This window comes from Carlito syrichta, unplaced genomic scaffold (genome assembly GCF_000164805.1).
Source record: "Carlito syrichta isolate Samal-C Ts95f unplaced genomic scaffold, Tarsius_syrichta-2.0.1 Scaffold309723, whole genome shotgun sequence".
NCBI lineage: Eukaryota > Metazoa > Chordata > Mammalia > Primates > Tarsiidae > Carlito > Carlito syrichta.
Genome location: NW_007253819.1, coordinates 503,959 through 528,311, shown reverse-complemented (window position 1 = coordinate 528,311; position 24,353 = coordinate 503,959). Strand labels below are relative to the sequence as shown.

At 40.9% G+C, this 24,353-nt stretch overlaps 1 protein-coding gene across 1 annotated transcript in view; it reads right to left on the bottom strand.

Annotated features, from left to right (window-relative positions):
• Nucleotides 1-24,353, bottom strand: part of BMP6 (bone morphogenetic protein 6) — a 58,860-nt gene that overhangs the window by 15,196 nt on the left and 19,311 nt on the right. Inside the window, exons 4-6 of the mRNA XM_021717383.1 lie at nt 17,596-17,788; nt 2,364-2,512; nt 1,667-1,864 (exon numbers count right to left, since the gene is read on the bottom strand). Of these exons, the coding sequence (XP_021573058.1) occupies nt 1,667-1,864; nt 2,364-2,512; nt 17,596-17,788 (540 nt within the window). The remainder of the gene's footprint in view (nt 1-1,666; nt 1,865-2,363; nt 2,513-17,595; nt 17,789-24,353) is intronic.

Below are 24,353 nucleotides of genomic sequence, written 5' to 3'. Positions count from 1 at the left end.
GCCTATCATTGGCAGACTTCATCATCGTACCCTGAAGGAAAACACTGAGATTATTAACTTTATTCAGCAGGCTGTCTCGGAAGGGAATAAAGGAAAGCAAGCATTTCTTCTTCTTCTTTTTCAGAAACCCCAACCCTGACTGTTTCTAGTGGTAAACACAGGAACACCCATGCTGTGCAATGCTTCCAAGAAACACCAGGATGACAAGAAGCAAAATGTCACATCACCCTGGGTGGTGGATCCTCAAGTTCCACATCCACGTTACGGGTAAAAGAGACAACTGATTAAGTCAGAACCTGAAATGGGAGACGCTACTTCCCAAAGGAAAATTAGATGCTTTGGGAAGCTGCGTTAACTCTTTCTGGCCACTGAAAATGACATTTCTATATAGTCCCCTTGGAAGAATTAATGCATCTTCCTGAAGTACTTAACTTTCTCTCCAAGAATCCCAACATTCGCCCTGAGAAACTGCTTCCTACAGCTGGATGTAACTGATCTTTGAGTGCTGTTATGAGCCAGATTTGAATGCTTTTCATTTAATCCCGGCAAATCTGCAAAGTATTCATCATACCCACTTTACAGATGAGTAAACTAAAACGGATTAAGTGTGTCCAAAGCACAGGGTAGCAATGAGGGAAGCAAGTTCTCTGATTGCAAATCCCACTGCAAATCACAACATTCATGTTTGATTCCCAGGCTATTTATTTATTTATTTATTTATTTATTTATTTTTGAGTTGGAGTCTCACTCTGTCGCCCAGACTGGAGTGCAGTGGCCGCTTCTTGCCACCGCAGCCTCGCCTGCTGGGCTCCTGTGATCCTTCCACCTCAGCCTTCCGAGTAGCCGGAATTACAGGCATGCGCTACCATGCCAAGCTGATTTTTTGATTTACTGTAGAGATGAGGTCTTGCTGCCCAGGCGGGTCTCGAACCCGCGGGCTCAGGCAATTCACTCACCTCAGCCTCCCAAAGGCGCGGGATTACAGGCTGAGCCACCGAGCCCGGCTCCAGACTATTTAAATAGCCGAGGGAACCCCAGAACTTGCAAGCACTGTCTTTAGAGTCAGAAATATCTAATCAAATATCAAATCAGTTTGAATTCAATCTCATGTGACCGGCTATAGGAAGGGAATTATCTATCTGCTCCCCATCTTCTGTGCTTCCAAGAGTAGACTTCCATGCCACCTTCTGAAAGGTATAATATTATAATATCGCAAGGGACATTTCTGAAAGACCACTGAACTGCCACTCAGACAACACGGGCTGGCTCCTCTCCCTTGTCCTTTGACCTTGCCTGTTCTGGGCAGGATGGGACTGACCCAATTCCCTAGCTCCAGAGTGGGCTCACAGCTCAGGCCTGGCCAGTCAGAGCCCTCCATAACCAGCAGTGTGCTTCAGGGTGGGGCATACAATCCCAGCCAAGCCAATGAGAGCCATGCCTGGGCTTTCTGGTAAAGAAGGGCTCCCTGTCCGAGACTGGAGGTGCCAAGGGTGATATAATACTGGACTTGTTGGCTGCCTTTCACAGAGATGCTCCATGACTGTGACAAGCCACCATCATGCATACGACACCAACAGGCCTTTGTATTTGCTGTGCAAAAGCTGCTCAACTTCTGAGACTATGGGCACAACTTTTGTTCTGGAAAAACAGGCCCCCCTAAACTTACCTGAAGCACTGGAGACCCGAGATACATCCTGGGACTGGGTAGAGCGATTGCGACTCTGTTGTCGGCGCCGGCCGGAGGCTGACCTGGTGGTGCGCACATGGACCTCACTCACCTTGAAGAAAGCCACCATGAAGGGCTGCTTGTCATAAGGGCCATCTCTGCCCACCAGACCGGCGGCACGGGGGTGGATGTGGAGTCCTTGAATGCAAACCAAAGCATGCTTCTCTTTATTCCACGGAAACTTATTCCTGCAGTTGCACAGTTAAGGGATTCCTAGTCTCCCAAGTGCTAATAATAAAGACTGAGTGTGAAGAAAAAGATCATGCATTCTCGCACTTTGGACAGCACCCTCAGAATGGGCAGAGTCAAAGCCCTCCTTCACCGTGATAGGAATCACATCAAGCAGTGGTGTGAACTCCAGGCTCTCCTGCCTCTGCCTAGGGAAGCCATCCTCTCTTTGTCACTTGGAACCTTGACCACTCTCCCCCTGGGAGATGTGGCCCAAGCCTGCCTCCAAGTTCTTTCTGGAAGACCTCAGGCAAAGGTTTCCCTTTTCCAATAGCAGTCACAAGGGAACAGTGAATGAGGCCATCCTGAGCTGACGACTTGACTACAGCCCATGGGTCTACCCCAACTGATGTAAAAAACGAATGAAGATGGCTACATGCTAGATTCTGGTAGCACATGAATAACTTACCATCCCGCGTCACCACGCTCAGCTGAAGCCCCATGTTATGCTGCGGGGTCACGACCCACAGATTGCTGGTGGCTGTGATGTCAAATTCCAGCCAGCCTTCTTCTGAGGCCCACACCACACGAGTGTCCAACAAAAATAGGTCAGAGTCTCTGAAAGAAAGAAAAAACGGCATGGTGAATAGCGCGCTGCCCTGCCGCTCCTCCCGACTCCGTCCTGTCTTAATGTCAGGATAAAAAGTGCCCAAGTCCAAGCATGTCCCCTTGCAAAGCGCCATGAACAGTGATCTTCCACATCTGACAGGTGTGACACCATCCAGGACACAGGCGGTACACAATTAGGACATGCAATCAGGCGCTTCATAGAAGTCAGCTTTCTCCTGGACACAGAGGGTCCCTCAGCCTCACTATAAGTCTTGGTAGTGCTGCTGAAGCAAGTCTTTTTTGGAATTAGGATATACTACAAATAAATGTCATTTCGTTTTTTAATACTTATTTTATTGTATTTTTGTATACTATATTTATTAGTGGATAGCTTACTTTATGTATAAGAAACTCTAAAAAGGGAGAAAGTGGGAGGCAGTGAGGAACAGGATTTAAAAAAATTAAAATCAGGTGTGTGGGCATTTATAAAGTTGGACTTTGCTCATTTTTTTAAAGTTTTAGGACCTGAAAATCTTTACATGTTAGTTCTTGTGAAATAAGGAGCTTGAGGCCAGGCATGATGGCTCAAGCCTATAATCTCAGCACTTTGGGAGGCCGAGAAGTAAGGACTGCTTGAGTCCAAGAGTTCAAGACCAACCTGGGCAACATAGTAAGACCTCATCTCTACAAATGATCAAAAAATTAGCCAGGCATGGTGGTGCACACCTGTAGTCCCAGCTACTTGGGAATCTAAAGAAGGACGACCATCTGAGCCCAGGAGATCAAGGCTGCTATGAGACCCTGACTGAAAAAAAAGAAAAAAGAATAAGGAGACCCGAGAGGCCGCATCATCCATCTAAGTAATCCTCCCATCTTCTTTTAGTTAAGGGCTCAAATGGCCTCCTGTGAGTGTAAAGTCCTCTCTCAGGTGGACCGTGTCACCAGGTGTGTGTCTCAAATAATTTAAAGTTCATCCCAGCACAGCTGTGACCTATGTGGGGTTCTCTGAGGCAAAGTCATAGAGTCCATTCCTTCTATTGGGCTCCACAAGAAATAGTTTTAATTTTTCACAGTTTTCAACTGACATAAGCCCAGGGGCTGGGGATAATGGGGCATGGTTCACCTACATTTCATGGTAGATCAGTGTCGGGGGGGGGGCGTTCTCATGTGTTTCAGGGACAATTTTAATCTGGATTTACATCCCAGGGTCACTAAAATGAAATGGCCCAGGATTCCCATGACAGGGAGGGAACATTTTGGCCATGGAAAGATGCAAACCTCCTGGTGTTAGAAATATTTTGCTGCAATATCTTATAGGGACAGAAAAATGAGTAAGATTAAGTACTAAATTTAAGATGCACATCACAATACTAATAACACACATCTAAGTTCGTTGCAAAGTGCTTTCATCTATATTCCTTTGCTTGGTCCTTACAACCATCCTAAAAGCCAGACAGGGTATCATTATCCCCATTTTACAGCTGGGCAAACTGAAACACAGACATGGAGTGACAGTCATGCAGCCAAGATCTCAAGCTAGTAAGTGAAAGAGCCAGGACTTAGTGTTTATTCAAAGAGTTTTTCATGAGGACAAACTTCCTTTTGCAATTATTACTGAAGACAAATGAATGAAATTCTTCTCTATTTCAAATATTTATGAGGCTAGTGAAAACATTGAGATAAAATTTTTCGATTTCTCTTGCTTACATGGCTGCTTAGACTTAGAAGGGAATCTACTGTCATCTTTTCCAAGTATAAACAGTAGGCACAGCTAAAAGTCGTTTACTCAGCTGCTTAGCAGAGTCTGCAGGGGTCTGCGTTCAGGCCTGCCATGTTTAAAGCTCTCCCCCACATGGATGTGTCACACCCCCTGTGGACACATTACCCCCCATCACTGAGGCAACAACTGTGAGCCGGAGACAGGGGGTGTTCATAGAAATCAGCAAGACAGAACTGCAAGTCCAAAGCTTTGAAGTTCAGATGTAAAAAGACATAAATTCTGTTCTGGAAGGCCGTAGAAGACCCTTATCCAGAAATAATACAGCCTGTATGAACAGCACTGTGAGAAAGTAGCCCTGGTCCCAAAAGAAGCCCAGCACATACTTGTGTCACAGGGGCATTCTCTAACATCAAGACCAGTGAGGATTTCAGGGTGTAAGGTTCCCCCCTGAGAACAAACTGGGAGTGTATGGAGCTATTGCTGAGGGTCAACTGTTGCTGTTGACAATGATGTTACAGGCACCTAATTTTCCAGGACGTATGCTAAGAATTCAGAGAAATACAGTCGGGAATGTGTGTGTGGCATGGCCGGCAGAATGAGCTGGAATGAGCTTTCATATTTTTAAGAGTAGAGTTTATGATAGAGGAAATGGGAACCCACTCCAAGAGAAAGTGGGGGGTGAGAGAGAAGACTGTCATCCACAAAGGAGAAGGAAAGCAGAGAAAAGGAGAAAGAGGAGACGGACTAGAATTAAAGAGGGAGAACACGAACGGAAATGAAGCTTGGGCAAAGGCTGGAAAGTCTTGAGAAGGATGAACAGTGATGGCGTGGAAGCAATTACATCTACAGGGCAATGGGACTCATGGGCATGAGGAGCCAGGTTTCCATTCTGACTCTGCTACTGAGTCACGTGAGGACCCCCAGGAATTCATGTCAGGCACACTCTTCTGACTGTACAATGGGGATGATGCCAGTTCTCACTGCTGAAGAGACCTGTGAGATCGACAAGTGTGGCCTAACCAATGAGCCTTGAAAGATGAAAACTCTCGGTGGTCCAACAGCAGTGAGGCAGTCTTGAATTCAGATATCTAGATCCAGGATGCCCAGGTCCTTTGGAAGAGAAATGAGGCAAGGCACAGGCTCAAAATAACTAGACTAGATGGAATAGAGGAACAACAAATATTTACGGTGCCAAGAGCTTTTATTCCTCAGGACAGCCACAAAAGGTGTGTCCTATGATGATGTCACTTCCACAGTTGAGGAAATGGAGCCCTAGAGAGGGTCTCAAAGTCCCCCGGGTGTTAAGTACGGCAACTGGAATTTAACCAGAGCCCAAACCCTTACCCATCATGTACCTAAAAAGTTAAAAAAAAAAAAAAAAAGGATCACAAAATGGATAGAGTACAGACTGAAAATACTGAGCAAGAACTCAGAATAAGGTAAGGGATCGAAACCTACTGTGTGTAACTGCTAAAGATAGTTGGATCAAGAAAATGCAGTAAAAGCCACAGGGCAGGCACAAGGTTAGGAATTATGAACAGACCAACCCCAGCAGCGTAAGGGTAAGGGTGAGAGGTATAGGAAGGCGCCCAATATGGCTGACGTTACTGCAGATGGTGGCATTGTGGTGGAACCCCTGTGACCCTCCCAACCTTGCACTGTTCCTCCCCCGAAGCAGAATGTTCTTTGTGTCCAGTGTGAGAGCATTACTAACACACATTCACATAGCCAGGAGGAAGAACTTTAAAAAATAATTCAGCTTTAAGGCACAACTTCACACTGCCTCACCCTCAAAGCTTCTAACAACTCAGGTATTTTAAAGACACTACTGATGGCAAATCACTAAAATAGTTCTGGTCTGACCCATATCTACTGATGTTGTTCAGGAATATATGGCCTTCTTAGTCTACTGACTCTGTAAAACTGTAGCCTCAAATAAGATGCAGCTGACTATGCCATGTGAAAAATAAGGGTTCCCTTCTAAATCTCACTTCGACAGAGTTGAGATGTTCTCATCTAAAATGTGTGCCACTGCCGGATAAAGAACCCTAGAGTCTAACCAAAATCACCACCATGAATGGATTATTTGGCCTTCCTACTGAGATGACACTCTTTCAAGTTAGCAAGCCATGAAAGAAAATCTTGAACACAGAGAAGATACAATTTTGAATGCATTTGTTAACTATTTTGTTCTCAGCTAACTCACAGACCCCACCTTTGCACGATGAATGTGCTTTTCCATCCTCAAGGATATAATAATGTTATTCTTCTCAAGGTTATGCCAACCCTAGGGCATGATCGTCCTCATATTGTGATCATCCTGGGTAAATGAAGTTCTTAAGTAATGAATAAGACTAACAAGATTTCTAGAAAATTTCCAAAAATTCACCTTGTCCTTAGAGTTGACCAATCAGCAAACCACTCACAAAGACCTGTAGAATTGGTATTTGTGGGCAAGATTATCCCTGTGTGGTCCATTCTACCACACAGACTCCAAGGCACCTGCCCATGTTGGTGAAAGGCCCTCAGGTCGAGGGGCAGAAAGCACCATTGGCAAAGTACGCTGGGTCTTTCTCTCCTTTGCCCTTGGAAAAGGGAAGGAGGGACCTGAGTTCCTGGTAGCCAGGCTTTGACCCTTGCTGACAAACTACACACCCATTAAGGTCACACTGCCCTGGTCAAAGTATAGCTATGTTTACTACTAACTATTTTGCTAGAAAAATGTTCTTGATAAAGTGGAATTTATACGTTCAAAATAAGCAGATTTATGAAATACTTGATAAGGTGACTCTGTGGTCTTGCTACTTTATTTCTTCATAACACATTCCTTTGCCATTTATGTGTCTGGATTTGATAAATTAAGATACAAAACAACATTCATACACTGATGAACTGACTATGCAATAAGAAAAATTCAATTTTCAAATAGAATGAAAGCAAAAAAAATCAATCATTTTAGAAAATTAGATAGTCAAGTCCTTGTACTTTTTCCTTATGTCAGGTATAACATCGATTATGCTGAAACTTTTACTGCTAGAAAGATAGAAAAGAATAGTATATGTGGAAATAGGGCACTGCAGACCAGGATAGACTGCTACATGCACGTACACACATACGGGTTTGAGTAAGAAGGATGATGAACATTAGTAGTATATAATTGGCTAAGCTTTCATTAATTTTATGTTCCTTGCTATTACTCCATTTTCAGTTCAATGACCAGCATGATATAAAGAGTTGTTTCAAATATAAAAGGCACTTTGGATCTGTAAGGGATATTTCATCTTTAACGAACCACTATAGATCACTTTGCTGTCAGAATATTGACACAGCAAATTCTAACACAGTATTTACTATGCGACTGTTCTAAGTGTTTTTACATAAGTTAATCTTACAACAACCATAAGAGGTAAATACTATTAATACCATCACCAGATTACAGATGAGGAAACTGAGGCACAAAGAGATTAAGTGTCTGGCATGCAATCACACTGCTAGTCAGTGCAGAATTGAGATTTGAACCCAGGACATTTGGCTCAAGTGGTGCATGTGTTCGTAACCATAATACATGCCAGAGGTTCTGTAGCATAGCCTGCATCAAAAGCTCCCAGGGGGCTTGTTAACAAACAGACTGCTGCTGCTCACCCCCAGAACACTTGGCTCGGTGGACCTGGGCTGGGGCTGAGAATTGACACTTTTACCAGGTTCTCTGGTGATGGTGACGCTGGTCTAAGGACCACATTTTGTGAGCCACAGACCTAAAGCATACCCCTCTCAATGAAATAGAAAGAATATCATTGTTGCCTATCTTTTGGACTTAAGGTTGAAAAATATCTGCTTTCAGGAGTTCTTGTTACTCTCCCCCAAACAGTGCAAACCAAACATAGGATGCTTTACAAGCAAACGTGTGATTGTCTTGTGGACTGGCTCAACCCTCGGGGAGTTATCAAATTATAATAATCAGAATCAGACTATTATAATAAGAAGAATCACAGATAAGATTTAGTCCAAAGTATCAGTGTTATTAGAAGACTTGCTTCTATGGGTCAAAGACAGAGTGAGAGAGAGATTACTTTGTACAAATTCATGGCTACTTAACCTATCCTCTTTCGCCACATAAACACAACACTCCCATGCCCTGCAGTAGACTCCAATCCAGTAGCCAGCACAGATTGAAGACTTCTGTCACCTTTTAAATATCTTATGTGCCAATCTTATATGTTTTAGTTTTTATCACCAACCCTGTATTTCCATATCCTTGGCCAATGTGAGGAAATGAAAAAGTAAAAGTGCTGTCAATTTGTAATTTTTTTTTGAGTCAAGGTCTCACTCTGTCACCCAGCAGGCTGGCGTGCAATGGTACAATCACAGCTCACCACAGTATTAACCTCCTGGGCCACAACCTCTTCAACCTCTACCACAGCCTCCCTAGTAGCTAGGAATACAGGTCCACACCACCATGCCTGGCAAATTTTTTATTTTTTGTAGAGATGAGGTCTCACTATATGGCTCAGGTTGGTCTCAAATTCCTGGACTCAAGCAATCTTCCCACCTTGGCCTCCCAAAGTGCTGAGATTACAGGCATGAAGCACTATACCTGGGTAATTTGTGACTTTTAAAAAATATGTTATACAAAATAATCTTAACCACTAGCAAGGCCTGCCTCCCACAAAGGTAGACATCCTGGTACGGAGATGCATGCAACCAAAGAATGTATCTGTTCCTGGGAGTGAATGATAAATCCATAAAGCACAGTTTCCAGAAATAAAAACCTATTTTATTTTCTCTTCATGCTTACCAAGTGAATAAGGAACTCCCAAAGAACAGTGTCCCCTACCTACTACACCTGACTCCTCCCCATCATACATTTTTTTTTTTTAGCATTCTTTTGATACAATTCTTTATGGTGATTTTAATCCTTTCTGCAGTATTTTCTTCTACATTGAGTCTTACAGAAAAACAAAACATAGATAGGCTGAGAAATAGGGTTTGGTAGCCTCCCAGTCTTTTTTCCTAAATTTCAGGTAGATCATTTTAGGTACAAGGAATATGCACTGACTAGGAAGCTGAAACTAATCAGTTACATAACCTGAGCTGTGGGTCAGTTGTACATCCTTTTTTCAGGGACAGAGGCACAAATAGTAAAAAGTTCACTGATTGCCTGAGGCCCACACTGAGGAAGCCAGAGATGATCAAGACAGCAGTAAGATTTCAGGAGTCCTTGAGGATCATACCTGTGAAAGCCAGATACAGAAAGAGAAAAGGAGTGGCTGGACACAGAGATAAAAAGGCTTTGATTTTCCTCTACCCAAACTATAATAGTGTTCTCCCATCCTGGCTTTCTCAAATTTGCCCTTCTTCTCAAAAAAGCAACCAGTCTCAGGTATCTAAAAAGGCTGAACTTTTATCTTCATTTCAGCAGGCAGCACTGAAAATCCAATAGAATTCATAGAGCAATCAGTCTATAAGTAATGCTTTTCTCAAGAGTGTATACTGCTGCATTCCTGGAACTGGATCAACTACTGGGCCCAGATCTTGTTTCTACAATGACACCATCTGATATCAACATTTGTGGGGATTCATTAAAAAGATTTCCAAATGAAAATATTATATTATATTTCAAAGACTTATATATCTAGCTGTGATGTATTAAACTAATATTCTCACTAAGAACACTAAAGAAACTGGATTAACCCAAAACCAAATCTGTTTAAAGTCATCTTAGAGCAACCAAACGAGGCAATCCTTGATATTTCAACACCTCCGAGAGAAGGGAAATGAATTGAGGTAGGCCCTGTAGTTTCTGTTGCCTTTTCATTTCAGGATATTTGTTAATTCCTAGCATGAGGGATAGACACCAGGCAGAAGGCGGCAGCAGCCTAGAGCTTTGAGCAATATCACTGGCTTGGGATATAATTGACATTCAAGGCAGCTAGTACTTGCAAAGCTAAAGTCCCAGAAAACAAGAGGCTACATAGAAGTAAGCTTATGAACATGCTCTCACAGAAGTTTGGGGTCTCTTCTATGCAGTTTCTTTCTTTTAGGAGATGGGCTCTTCAAGTCCTGACTGCCTTAAACACTAATATTTCCACTTGAGGTATTTGACAAATATTAAGCTGTGTTTACATGGGATGAGAAGCTGAGACAACAAGCAAAAATAAACTGTTTACAGACTTAAAAACAAAGCAAAATTCTTGGCAGTCTCACAATGCTGGGGAGTTAAAAAATTAGAGTCCAGAGTCAACCAAGGGTGAGAGACTCTGGTAAGCATCCTAGACTTTTAGCTGAAACCCCTGAAAGGCTAAACTCTAGGAGAAAGGGAAAACCAGAAACCGATGATTCTTAATAAGTTCTGAAACCCAGCCTCCCCTGGAACAAAAAGAAACAGGTGATTTGTCCATGTTTTGTCTACCTTCCAAAAGAACATTAAATCCAGTCTTGAAGGAAATAACAGTATCTAGAACTTTTTTCTTAAATAATGTCTAGAATCTCATACACAAAAAGTTAGCAAACATGCCAGGAAATAAAATCAAATGAGGAAGAAAAATCAAGGGAACAAACAGGTAATGGAAATAGGCCCATAGGTGATCCAAATAACCGAGTTATCAGATATGGTCTTTGAATCCAACTTTGTATTAAAAGGATAATAAATCACAAGTTGAACTTGTTCCAGGAATGTGAGGTTAATTCAACATTTCAAAATCATTTAATGTAGCAGACTACATTAACACCATAAAAAAAGATCATATGACCATCCCAACATTCAGAAAAAACATTTGATAAAACTTCATACCAAATTCTAATTTTAAAAGACATTTAGCAAACTAGTGATAGAGGAGAATTTCCTTTATCTAATAAAGAGTATCTACAAAAACACTTATAGCAATCATCATCCTTAATGTGAAATAATAAATCTTTGCTGCTGAGATAAGAAATCTGAATTAATTTTAACATTGTACTGGATGTCATAGCCAGTACAATAAAACAAGGAAAAAGAAAAATAAAAAGTAGAATTGGAAAGGAAGAGATAAAACTGATGTTTATAAGTGATATGATTATAGTCATAGAAACGTCAAAAGAGCGTACAGAAAAACCATTAAAAATAACATGTAAATTTGCAATGTTGTTGAATACAAATATACAAAAGTCAATGTATTTCTATATGTGAGAAAAAATCAATTTGATACAGAAAAATTTTAAAACTAATACCATTTACAATAGTATCAGAAACTTCAATACCTAAACTTAACCTAATAAAAATGTTCAAGACACACAAAAAACTATGTATTGTTGAGCGTTATTAAAGAAGGCCTAGGCTGGGCTCGGTGGCTCAACCAGTAATCCCGCGCTCTGGGAGGCTGAGGTGAGTGGATTGCCTGAGCCCGCGGGTTCGAGACCCGCCTGGGCAACTTGGCGAGACCTCATCTCTACAATAAATCAAAAAATTAGCTGGCGTGGTAGCTCGCGCCTGTAGTTCCAGCTACTTGAAAGGCTGAGTGGAAGGATCGCCAGAACCCAGCAGGTCGAGGCTGAGGTGGCCGGGAGCAGCCACTGCACTCCAGTCTGGGTGACAGAGTGAGACTTCAACTCAAAAATAAATAAAAATAAAAAAATAAAGAAGGCCTAAATAAATGACACATTCTTGAACTGAAACACTGAATATTTATGAGATGTAAATTCTTCCCAAATGTATCTATAAATTTAATGTAATTCCAATCAAAAGCCCAGCAATTTTGTTTTGTTTTGTTTTGTTGTGAAAACAGACAAATTGATTTAAAAATTTATAAGGGGATGCAAAGGGCCATTAGTAGCCAAGAACACCTCAAGAACAAATCTGAGATTATATACCAGATATCAAGCCATACTATAAAATTAAAGTAATTAGTGTAGTATTTGATGCAAGAAGAGAAAAATTAACCCATGGAATAAAGATCCCATAACCAGACCCACACATATATGGTCACCTAATTAATGACAAAGATGCCAACTGAAGTACATGGAAAAGGACAGTACCTTCAATAAATAGTACTGAGTTGATTCAGTTTTTCTATTCCTACATAGCTGAACTATGCAATCTACATCAGTGGCTTGCCCATGGTCTACAAAATCTACTACTGTAGTTTAGCTCATTCTGCTGAGCTCAACACTTCTATACCGCACTGCCTCTTGGGTGTCGCCATCATGACTCAAACATGTCCAAACCCAAACTCATCTTCACTCCCCTTCGCTAACTTATCCCTGTATTCCCTATCTTTGTGAATGGTTCAGAGTGGAGTATCAGATTAAAAATTCTGAAAAATGTATTTTTATTCTTCAACAGTTATTTTATCTCCCGGGACAATTATACTGCATCTGTAAAATAGGTCAGATTTTATGAACTCTGTCAAGAAATTAAAGCAGGAATTAAATCTGGGATTGTTCCTAGAGACTCCAACAGCAGGCTTTTTGGGTAAGCCTACAGAAATCTTTTTCAGTTTTAGGGAGTGAGAGGAATAAAAAGAATATAAATGTATTTATTACCACTGAACCATGCACTTAAAAGTGGTAAAGATGGTAAATTTTTTATGTATACTTTACCTAAATAAAAGGTGTATGAAGAAAAGAAAACCACTCTAAAGCAGCATTGCCTTGTTTCCTTGATTCTAAGATGCATTTCTTCATATCCTAAAGATTCTGAAGTTAAGATGAAGCAAATGAACCAAACTTTAAAAGCAAATGTTTTAAAAATTGCCCATGTCATGTGGGACATTAATTTTTAATTTGGTAATGAATTATCACTTCAAATGTCTTTCAAAAACTGTACCATGATAGAAACTGTACCATGATAGAACACAGAAGAGAGACTATTGCTGCCAAGCAATGCAATCGTCAAAACATACAGAGTAGAACCTGGAGTTTCAAAACTAGCAGAAACAAGTGTAGTCAATGTATGGACCAAACAGGACCATGATTCAGATACTGAGCATATCTATCTATTAAAATGTCTGGTTGACTTTCAAGAGATGCTCTTTGACTTCTAGGTATACAAAATTCAATTCAAAACAGTAAAAGTATACCTTTAACAAAGTAAGAAACATAGATGAAAATGATATTCTTTAATTTTTATTTATTTATTTTGCATGTAATGTTCATCTATTCCAGATATTCTTTAAAGGCCTCACAATTTCACTATTAATCTAAAGGTGCTATGTAAATAAAGATGATGAGTGCATGTCATGAAAAGCAACATGGTCCTATCATGGTAATATGCACAACTATGAAAGGTCCAAAGTTACTCAGAGCAATCTATAATCCAGGCATGAAGACAGCTTAGTGTGTACGCAGTACAGAAGAAAATAATAAAGAAGTGAATCAACAAAATGCTAATACTGTAAAAAAGTACAAATATTTTTGTGTAAATTTATTCTAGTCTTTCTTCTCCTCTCCCCTTCTCTGGAATCAATGCTAGTAGATAAGTAACTGATCAAGAGATCAACAAAGATTTGCCAAGGTTTTGTGAAGGAAGTACCTTGAATGCTCAAGTACTAGAGTCTGAATTCTAATAGACGATGGATCTTCACCACCAACAGAACTGTCTCATTTGCCATCCAAACAGAAACATCCTTGAGACGTCAGCATCAAAGTTAAGGAAATGGAGATGTGAGGATGTGCTGTAAGGAGTTGTCTTACCTCTCACTGGAACTTCACCTTTATCCCCAGACTGTTCTCATGGCATTGGGATGACTTTTGGGAAGCATAGTAGACACCAGTTTAGGCCTTGTTTGTACTTGGCAAATTTTATATGTGCCATGCTTCATTCGCTCAAAAGTAATATGACTGCCCTGTCTATCTGATAGGGTCATGGTAAAACCTAATGGAAGTATATAAGAGAAGGCCTTTTCTAACTGTAAGTACCAGACAAGCAAGTTTTTACCAGCATCATCATAAGGACACAACAATCAAATAATAACACCAAATTCATCTGAAAACATAAAACCATACAACATAGAGTAAATTTTTTAAATTAAAGTGCAAAGGTCACCCTGTGCTACTTGAATTTAATGGGGCAGACCACTGGCTTGCTGACCCCATTCCAATCTATAGGTTGTTTCAGATCTTTTCATGACTTAGACCCTAAGACTCTATCTTATTCCCAAGTTTTGAGTAAAGTATCAAATGTTTCCTTTTTCTTACTAAAAGCACCATCTATTCAAGTAGCCATCATTTTTTTTTTTAACTTACCTGATACAATGATTTCTAATCAACCAAAGGAACATGTTTCTGCAGAATTCACAGCAAAGGTCAATCTTCCAAAAATCTTTCCTGGACCTCCCTGGGTAAGACTTCCCAACTGCCTTTTCTATCAGAAGGCCCAACACATAACTTCTTCTACTTCAGCTGAGTGTATGACTCAGTATTTAAAAACCTGACTATTTTTTCCTTTTTCAAGGAGGCCAAGTATTTTACAACACAAACACTTGTTAAATGAAGTTAATCCATCAAATACTACAAACCTCACTTACACACAGATTAGACAAATTCATTTCTTCAGAAGCCTGAAGAATTGTTTTCAGTCAAGACATCCCAAGACAGTACAGATGGGGAGATCAAACCTTCCTCTGGAAGGAGTCCTGCAGCTAAATCTGAGGAATCTGGAAGAACATCAGCAGGCGGCAGGGGACCTGGGCTCCCAGCCCACAGATAAGAAAAGAAAATTTCCTCCTGGCCAACCTGGAACCCTTCAAAAGCATGAAACTTACCCTATTCTCCCAGATTTCCCCTTTCCTATGACAAAAATTAAACACATGCAGTTGCCAAATGCTCGCATCCTAGAAGGCAAAGAAACTACAGCTCTCTGCTTTGATAGAGAGTCATCAAAGGTTGAAACCATTCAGGATTTTGTTTTCCAAACTCACTGCTGACCTCGAGGAAGTATGACACCACCAGCCTAAGCATAGGGCAGCTGTTCTTTTTTGGCTGGAGTTCAGTATAAACCTTACAAATGTTCTGCTAGCATTCTCTCTTTAAAAAAAAATAACAATTTTGAAAAATTCCATAGTCACTCAACTCCCAGCCTAGTGTTTTCACAGAAAAGTTTTTCCGGCTAGACAGAGAAAACCATGCATGTATTCCCGATAAATTTCTGAGCCAAAAAGGTACCAGCAAGTTATTCCCACCAGCGAAATGTAATAGAATAAATAACTTGGCAAATGGAACATCAACAGCTAAAACAGTTCCAAAGAGTCACTGAATACCAGTTCTCTCTGAAATATCAAAGGACAAAAATCTTGCATCAAACAATTTACTTTTCAAAGAGGCCCTCACTAGTAAAGGCACTGAATATTCTTTTATTTACAAATGAAAATCAGACATCAGAAAGTTTTCTTTTTATCAAAAATTTTGATCCATTATAAAGATAGCACAATGGCTATATTGTATTCATTATTTAACTGTCCCAGCTAAGAATTCAGCTACAACCATCACGTATGGTCATACCATGATCATGATGTGTCCCGAAAGCCTGGCATCTGTCCCTTCTTCCCTATTTCCCTCATTACAGACTTACGTATGCACAAGGGCCAGATGATGACAGTGCTCCCAAAACTAAAGTAAACGTTTTTAGCCAGGCGTGGTTGATAAATAAAATAAAATTAAAATAAAAAATAAAAAAATAAAAATAAACCTTTTTTTTTTTTTTGAGTTGGAGTCTCACTCCGTCACCCAGACTGGAGTGCAGTGGCTGCTCCCGGCCACCGCAGCCTCGACCTGCTGGGCTCCGGCGATCCTCCCACCTCAGCCTTCCAAGTAGCCGGAACTACATGCACGCGCTACCACACCCGGCTCATTTTTGATTTATTGTGGAGATGAGGTCTCTCCAAGTTGCCCAGGCGGGTCTCGAACCCTCAGGCTCAGGTAATCCACTCACCTAAGCCTCCCAAGGTGTGGGATTACAGGCTGAGCCACTGAGCCCGGGTAAAAATAAACCTTTTATAGGGCAAACGAATGGTCTCTTATGATTTCAGAGTCATATTTGTGACAGACCTACACATGGACCAATATGTTCAGGAGAAACCAAAGTCATTTCCTAAATGACTTTTTAAAATTCTTGCTTGGCAAGTCAGTAGACTTCCAAGACCATAAGCAAGAATATGGATTTGGTTTATAAAACTAATGCTGGCAAACCCCTTATAGAATCAGTAAGCATGGGGTTCTCTCCCACTATATGTTCCATCCCCTTAATTTGTATATTTGAAGCTACCATATAATTGTCAGATTGTCATGTCACCTGCTAAACTTGTACCTCATGCAACAACACCGATCCCCTATGCATCATCTGTTTCATTCTTCGCTGAGCTGCTGAACTGATCCCTAATACTAAGCAAAATTCAAGGACACTGGCTTGCTTCTGTGTGCTACAGGTTTGCACTGACTACTGAACACTTCAGCCCTCAGCCCTTCCAGTCCTCCAGCAAGTCCTCTACTCCATGGAAGATTTTCTTTATTGCTAGGCAGCTCCATGAACACACTTCATTGCAGCTCTTTCATAAAACACTCTGGCTTCATTTTAGGAAACAAGAATAATACAGACATATGGGGGAAAAGTCTTTTGTTCCCTTGTACTCAAAGGATAATGCCTCACACACACACTTACTCAATGATACACTTGTATGTATATATTTTTTTGTTTTTTGTTTTCGTTTTTTTTTTGAGTTGGAGTCTCACTCTGTCGCCCAGACTGGAGTGCAGTGGCCGCTCCCGGCCACTGCAGTCTCGACCTGCTGGGCTCCAGCGATCCTTCCGCTTCAGCCTTCCAAGTAGCCAGAATTACAGGCATGCGCTACCACGCCCGGCTGATTTTTTGATTTATTGCAGAGATGAGGTCTCGCTGCCCAGGCAGGTCTCGAACCCGCGGGCTCAGGCAATCCACTCACTTCAGCCTCCCAAAGGCGCGGGATTACAGGCTGAGCCACCGAGCCCGGCTGTATGTATATATTGTATACATAAATACATAGCCTTGTATTCACCTAAATGAGTATCATTTATGAGCATCATGTAATTTTAATGTGTGAATTTATCACCCACCAAAGTAGGGACTAAACAATAGTGAGAAACATTTAATCCCCAATGAATTATTAAGTTGACTAATCACAAAGGATGTTTAGTAAATACCAATCACTAGCCTGCATAGGAAAAGATAATTATTTCTAAAATCAACTTCATAGCAAAAAAAAAATCTCATAAGCGAAGCATTCCCCTTTAGAACACCCACCTCACAATGTTCATGCACTGCCCCTGAACTCCAAGTCACCTTGCACAGACACACTTGGTATTGTGTGAAGACAGAGGGTGAGAAATGGGGCCAGCCCTACCTTTGGGCTTTCTTGAGCCTTCATACCTGTGCTGGTGCTCCTGTAAGACTTGATAAATGCTGATAAGAAAAGTTTGGTTTTTAAAACTCCCCACAACACAGTCCTTGTAGATGCGGAATTCTGCAGCCGTCACCGCCTCACCCTCAGGAATCTGGGATAAGTTGAACTTGAACTCTTTGTGGTGTCGCTGACGAGGGGAGAACTCCTTGTCGTACTCCACTATAAGATTAAACAAGAGAGATTGACAGCTATTGTTACTTGACTAAGTGCCACAGGCTCACCTCACCACAGTTTCCCCGTTTTGCTCCATAAGTGGATTACCGGTTACCCATGGCCTCTTAGAGGGTTGGGGTGGCAAACAGAACGCTGGCTAGGCTGCCAGGCTGAATGAAAGCCCTTTGCGTTACCCAAGGAGTAAACACGATTCTTAAATTTTCTGTAGTTTAAACGCTTCCGTTTGAATACTTAGCTGTACTAACTTGCATGAGAGCAAGTTACTGCAACTCTTGGCTGCGAGTTTTCTCATCTGCAGAAATGGGAAGAACAAGACTTCACAGGAAAAGGTATGAGGACTAACGAAATAATGAATAAGAACCCATCTGCCCATCTTGGCCCCGTCATCTCTTCCTGGACCCCTTCTTCCCAACGCTTTTCCCTCCTCAGGCTGATTCATGTGTGACCATCCGCAGTTGACATAACCAAGGGCAGCCCTGAGCTGAGCATTGGTAAGGGTGACATGGGGGGGGTTGGGGGAGTGGGTAGCACATTTTGCCTGGACCTGTAGTTCAGAGGGGTCTTAGACTTCACCAGTTGGATAGTGGGGGTGTTTATGCCTTTCCCCTCCTGGTGGAACCTGAGGAACTGGAAAGCTGCTGGGGAACCCCATTGGATCTGCGCATAGAACCCAAACAGGAGAATAAAGATGGGAAAAGAAATCACCAAATGAGCCACTTGCTATTTTCTAATGGTTTGCATTGGGAAAAACAAAAACAAACAACAACAACAACAACAAACTGGCAAGAAAAGATTGAGTCTGAAAGGTTTTTTTAAAGATGGAATCAACCTAACTGTTCATCAAAGGTGAATGGATAAACAAAATGTGCTATACACATATGAGGGATCAGCATTCAGCCTTAAAAAAAGAAGATCCTGCCATTTGTGATGACATGGATGAACCTGGAGCCCATCATATTAGGTGAAATAAGAGAGCTAAATACCACATGATCTCACTTATGTGTGGAATCTAAAAAGTTAAACTCACAGAAGCAGAGAGTAGAACAGTGGTTTCCAGGGGCTGGCGGGGGGGGGGGTGTCTTGGGGAAATGCTGGTCAAAGGGTACGAAGGTTTAGTTATATATCAGGGAGGAATTCTGGAGACCTAATGAACAGCATAGTGACAACAGTTCGCAATACTGTATCGTATACTTAAAATTTCTAAGAGAGTAGATTGTAAGTGTTCTCACCACAAAAAGAACCAAAAAAAAGTTGTAATCTATGTGAGGTGATGGAAATGTTAATTAGCTTGATAGTGGTAATCATTTTACAACAAATATGTATATCAAAACACTTTGGATCCCTTAAATACATAACATTTTTATTTTTCAATTATGCCTCAATAAAGATAGAAAAAATTGTTAATAAAATATTTTTCCTGCGTGAAGACAAATTTTGAAAAATCGTAATTACTGATGATCACGTTTTCACAGTCAGCTTTCAGATGTCTATATAAAGTCCTGTGTGAGAGAAATGATTTCAATCCCAAGATGCTTAACTCATAATCACTATAAAAGAAAAAAAGGAGAACCATGCTTCCCACCATAAATCCTTAAGTCTTTTCACCAGAGTTAGGAAACGATTGTACCCTGCTGTTCCTGTTAGTTTTTTCTTAATGGTAACCACAGTGAAATCTCATGAGCAAATTAATCCTTATGGCAGGGCTTGTGGGTAGGAAAAAATCAAATTATTTGCCACCTCCAACCTCTCACTTTCTTCTACATGTGTTGTTTTTCATAATTACCAGAGAAAAGCTTTGGAGATTTAGCTTCTTAAAAAAAAAAAAAGGTTAATAACTCCTTAGAAGAACCTAAGTCCTCAATGGCATTTGCAGAAGCTAAGAGAAAGTTAAGCCATCTATAGTGCAAGGTTTTAAGTAAAGAATTTCTGAAACTGCCAAATAATTATGCAATACATCTTTGAGGTTTAAGTTATTTCTCACTCTCTCTTTTAAAAATTCATTTTGGGGATTGAGAAAGAACAAGCTTTGCCTTCTGTAAGAACTTGAATGTAAGTAAAAAGAGGTCCAACCAGAAAGTAAACCACAGTTCAGTCCCAACAAGAGAGCAGGTTTTCTAATTAGTGGCTAAGCATGAAAAGCAAGATTGTTGAAGAGTTCACCCAAGGACACCCACACATGACGGTGTATCACTTTTCCCTAAAACCAATCTGCCTTTTAAGTTTGATATGTTATCACTGTTAGTTTAAAAAGTGAATCAAATCTGATTTTCCAAAGAGACTTTCTAAAAAATAGTCACACAGTTTTTCTCCACAGGGCCTTTTAGAGGCTTAACTGTCATAACGCTAAAGAAAAATATGTTTGTAAGATTCACTTCAGAGCATGTGTAAGAAGTCTTTAAAGAAGTCTTCCAATAAATTCGCTTACTGTAAACAACAATTAGAAAAAAATATGGATGTGAAATAAGATGTGACACAGTAACTAAGATATTTCAGTTATAAGGAGCAGAGAAAGGGACAGAAATGTCAATAAATGAAAAATGTAGCTAGTTTTTGGAGAGGTGCACCATCCCCAATAAACAACACCTTCCTGAGTTTATGCCCTTGAGTGGTCTGCTCCCCTCAGGTGGCTCTGGGCTGGCTCTGTGACCTGTTTTGAACCAATAGAATGTAGCAACCATGGTGCTAAGTGACTTCCCAGGCTAGGTCAAAGCTTTGAACTTCTTTAGGTTTTTTGGAATGCTTGTCTGGGGAAAGACAGCTGCTATGTAAGAAGTCTGACTACCCTGAAACCTCCATGTTGTAAGGAAGCCCAAGTTAGCCATGTAAAGAAGCTACATGGAAGAAGGGCAGGGAAGAAAGGGAAACAGAGAAAGAGAGAGAGAGAGAGAGACAGACAGAAAGAGAGAGAGAGAGAGGAAGGGAAGGGAAGAGGGGAGAGAGGAGAAGGGGAGGGACAGAGAAGAGGGAGGGAGAGAGGCAGAGAGAAAGAGAGAGAGAGAGAAAAAGAGAGAGAGAGAGAGAGAGAGAGAGAGAGAACACAAACTTTCTAGCCAGTCTCCAACCACTTCAGCTGAGGTGCCAAACATGTTATGAAGATGCCATCTTGGACGTCCAGCCCAGTGAAGCTTTTGCATGACTCCAGCTCCAGCCACCACCTAATTGCAACTGTATGAGAGACCTTAAGCATGAACCACCTAGTTGAACTCAGTCATTTCACAAGACTGTGAGATGCCTGTTTTAAACCACTGTGCATTTGGTGGTTTGTTATGCAGCAGTAGGCAACTAACACAAAAAAAGAGGACAGGAAAGGATAAGAGAGGAAGAAGGGAGAAGTCTGCCTGTGCTAGGAAGGGTTGAGAAATTGCATACAATTCCTAAGGATAAGGAGTGTACAATGCTAGGAGGAAATATGTATTATTCAGGAGAATTCTGGCAAATGCTCATGAATTTGAAGATGCGAAGAGATAAAGAATTTTAAAATGAGAACATAAAAGCACAGTCATTTTATTACAGTGAAAAAGAGAACCCACTGCCTTAAATGTGCATTTTCCCATTTCTCCTCTACTAAGACAACATTATCTTGAAACTCTGGACTTTCTTTTCCTTTACCCTTCTAAGAGAAGACTCATGGTCTCCTTAGTTCCCTCCATGAGTCTCTGATTGCTACCCACATCCTTTCAAGCTCTTCATGCCCAAGCCGTTAGTCACTGGTCTCCTGAACCTCTCCTTATGCCTCTTAACTTGAAGCTGTACCACCTTCCTCACTCTCCATATGATACTTCAACCACCCATCTTTGAAATTTGCTTGAAACTCTTCCCCTCTCTTCCACTCTTTGCCTACAATTGAATTATTTTAAAATTATTATTATTATTTTTTGAGTCAGACTTTCACTGTGTTACCCAGGCTGGAGTGCAATGACACAATCACTGCTCACTGCAGCCTCAACCTCCTGGGCTCAGGCAGTCCTTCCACCTCAACCTCCCAAGTAACTGGGACTACAGGGAACACCATGTTTGGCTAATTTTTTATTTTTTTATAGAGATGAGGTCTCACTATGTTGCCCAGGGTGGTTTCAAATTTCGAGGCTCAAGAAATCCTCCTGTCTCAGGCTCCCAACAATGCTGTGATTATAGGCATGAGACACTACGCCCAGCCTTACAGTTGAATTTACACAGTGCATTTACTATTGTCTGCTAAGGACACAAACAAAACAAAAAAAGCAATTAGGTTACTGCCTACATGTGCATTTGGAGACTATAGTGGTAAAACAGTAATGTTTCCAATGAGCTCAGCGATTCAAACTGTATGATTCTGGGCTCTTAAATGTCAGACAGTTCAAGAAATACGAATGGGAGTGAAGGGAGAAGGCTGAGTTCTGAATTCAGCCCTCAGTACCTATTTTGTACTCCCTAGCATTTGACTTATCGGTGGTGGTGCTGTATGCGGAACACAATTAAGTATATTGATGACCTGTCAAACTGCCACACTGGTTTTGAATTCCAGCTACCCTTTCTTTTACATATGTGATGCTGAGAAAGATACCTGCCAAAGTTGTGGAATCAGTTACATGAAAATAATAACATTTCTGAAGACTAGGTGAGACAATCTATAGCCAATGGCATGGTGTAAGTGCTCAATAAATGTTAGTTGTGACCACTGTTGACTGTTATTTGAGAATCTAGCTCCTCTGAGCTTAGAGTATGTCTCTGCTGAGTAATTCAAATTTACTCATGAGTCTTCAGAGGGTTAGTGAATGCTTCCTCTAAATCAGCTTTTTCAACTAGAATAACATATTTTCTGAACAGGGCCACAAGGGAAATCTTACTATCAGCCTTGGTAGTTTGCAATTAAATACAGTGCTGTATTCTCTGAGGCAATAATTCCTAGAATTTTGTTTTTTTATTTCAAGGACTAGTTAAAACGTTTTTCAAAGTAGTAGTGACCTTACACAAGGTCACTTATTTTTTTGTACTTATTTACCATTTTTAAGGACAGTAAAACAAACAAAAGAACAAACTGCATTCTCTAACTTTATGATTGCATTTCTATAAGTCTTTTTGACACCAAATAAAATGGGAAAGACATAATTGAATAATACTATTCTTTAAGTTGAACAAATTTAGCTTTATAAAGCTTACTTTATTCTCTCTTTTGCCTCAGACTATACCAGTTGAAATTTCAGACCAGACCTAGACCTTTGACCAACATGCAGGAACGAAAGCTCTAAGGAATAAAAGTAGCTGGCTTAAGGTTTTAAATGTAAATTATGTAATATTATACTTACCAAAGGATATATGCAATTTATGGAGGCAATGAAGGATACTAATAAAGCACCGAGGAGACTGGCTCCCAGCTTAAAAACTAGAACATGACCAATACTGTTGTATTTCTTCCTGATCTCACCCACCTGCCCCTGCCCAAAAGATACCTCATATCATGAATCATATGTTTACTGTTCCCTGCCTTTAAAAGCTAACAGTTCTACTACCTAGGTATCATTCAATCACACGGTGTTTAGTTTTTCTTTTTCCCTTTGAAGTCTTTCCTATTAGAGACACGATGGAAATGGCAGTGACACGTGGAAAACACAGGCACAATGACAGTTAGGAGTGAAGACAGCTTCCACAGGTAGCCATGCTGCTTGTCAGCAGGTGCATAAGCTCAGGTTCTGCGGATGGGCATGGCTGCTCTGCAGGCAATGGGTGACCAGAAGCTCCTTTCCTTCTTCAGCCTTACCTCATACAGGCCTATTTAAAAATGGGCGTTTTCTAACACTTGTTGGTGAAGATGTGGGGAAAATGGTGTTTTGCTGGTGGGGATGCAAAATGGTGCAGCACCGTAGAAAATAGTATGGCAATTCCTCAAAAAATTAAACACTATTACCATATGATCCAGCAACTATCTTTCTAGATACTTATGCAAAAGCATAAAAAGCAGGGTGAACAGATGGTTGTACACCCATTTTCAGAGCAGCATTATTCATAATAGCCAAAAGTTGGAAGCAACCCAAAGATCCACAGATGAATGTGGTATATATACACAATGGAATATTATTCAGCCTTATAAAGGAAGGAAATTCTGACGCATGCTGCAACATAGATGAACCTTGAAGACACTATGCCCAGTGAAAGAAGCCAATCGCAAGAGGGCAAATATTGTATGATTTCACTTACATGAGGTACCTAGAATAGTCAAATTCATAGACACAGAAAAAGCAGAATGGTGGTTACTAGGGGTTGAGGAAAGACAGGAATGGAGAGTTAGTGTCTAACGGGGACAGAAATTCAGTTTGAGAAGATGGAAAAGTTCTGGAGATGGATGATGATGGTGGTGGCACAACCAGTGTGAATGTACTTAATGTCACCGAACTGTACACTTAAAAATTGTTGCCGGGCTCAGTGGCTCAGCCTGTAATCCCGTGCCTTTGGGAGGCTGAGGTGAATGGATTGCCTGAGCCAGCGGGTTCGAGACCCGCCTGGGCAACTTGGCGAGACCGCATCTCTACAATAAATCAAAAATCAGCGGGGCGTGGTAGCGCGCGCCTGTAGG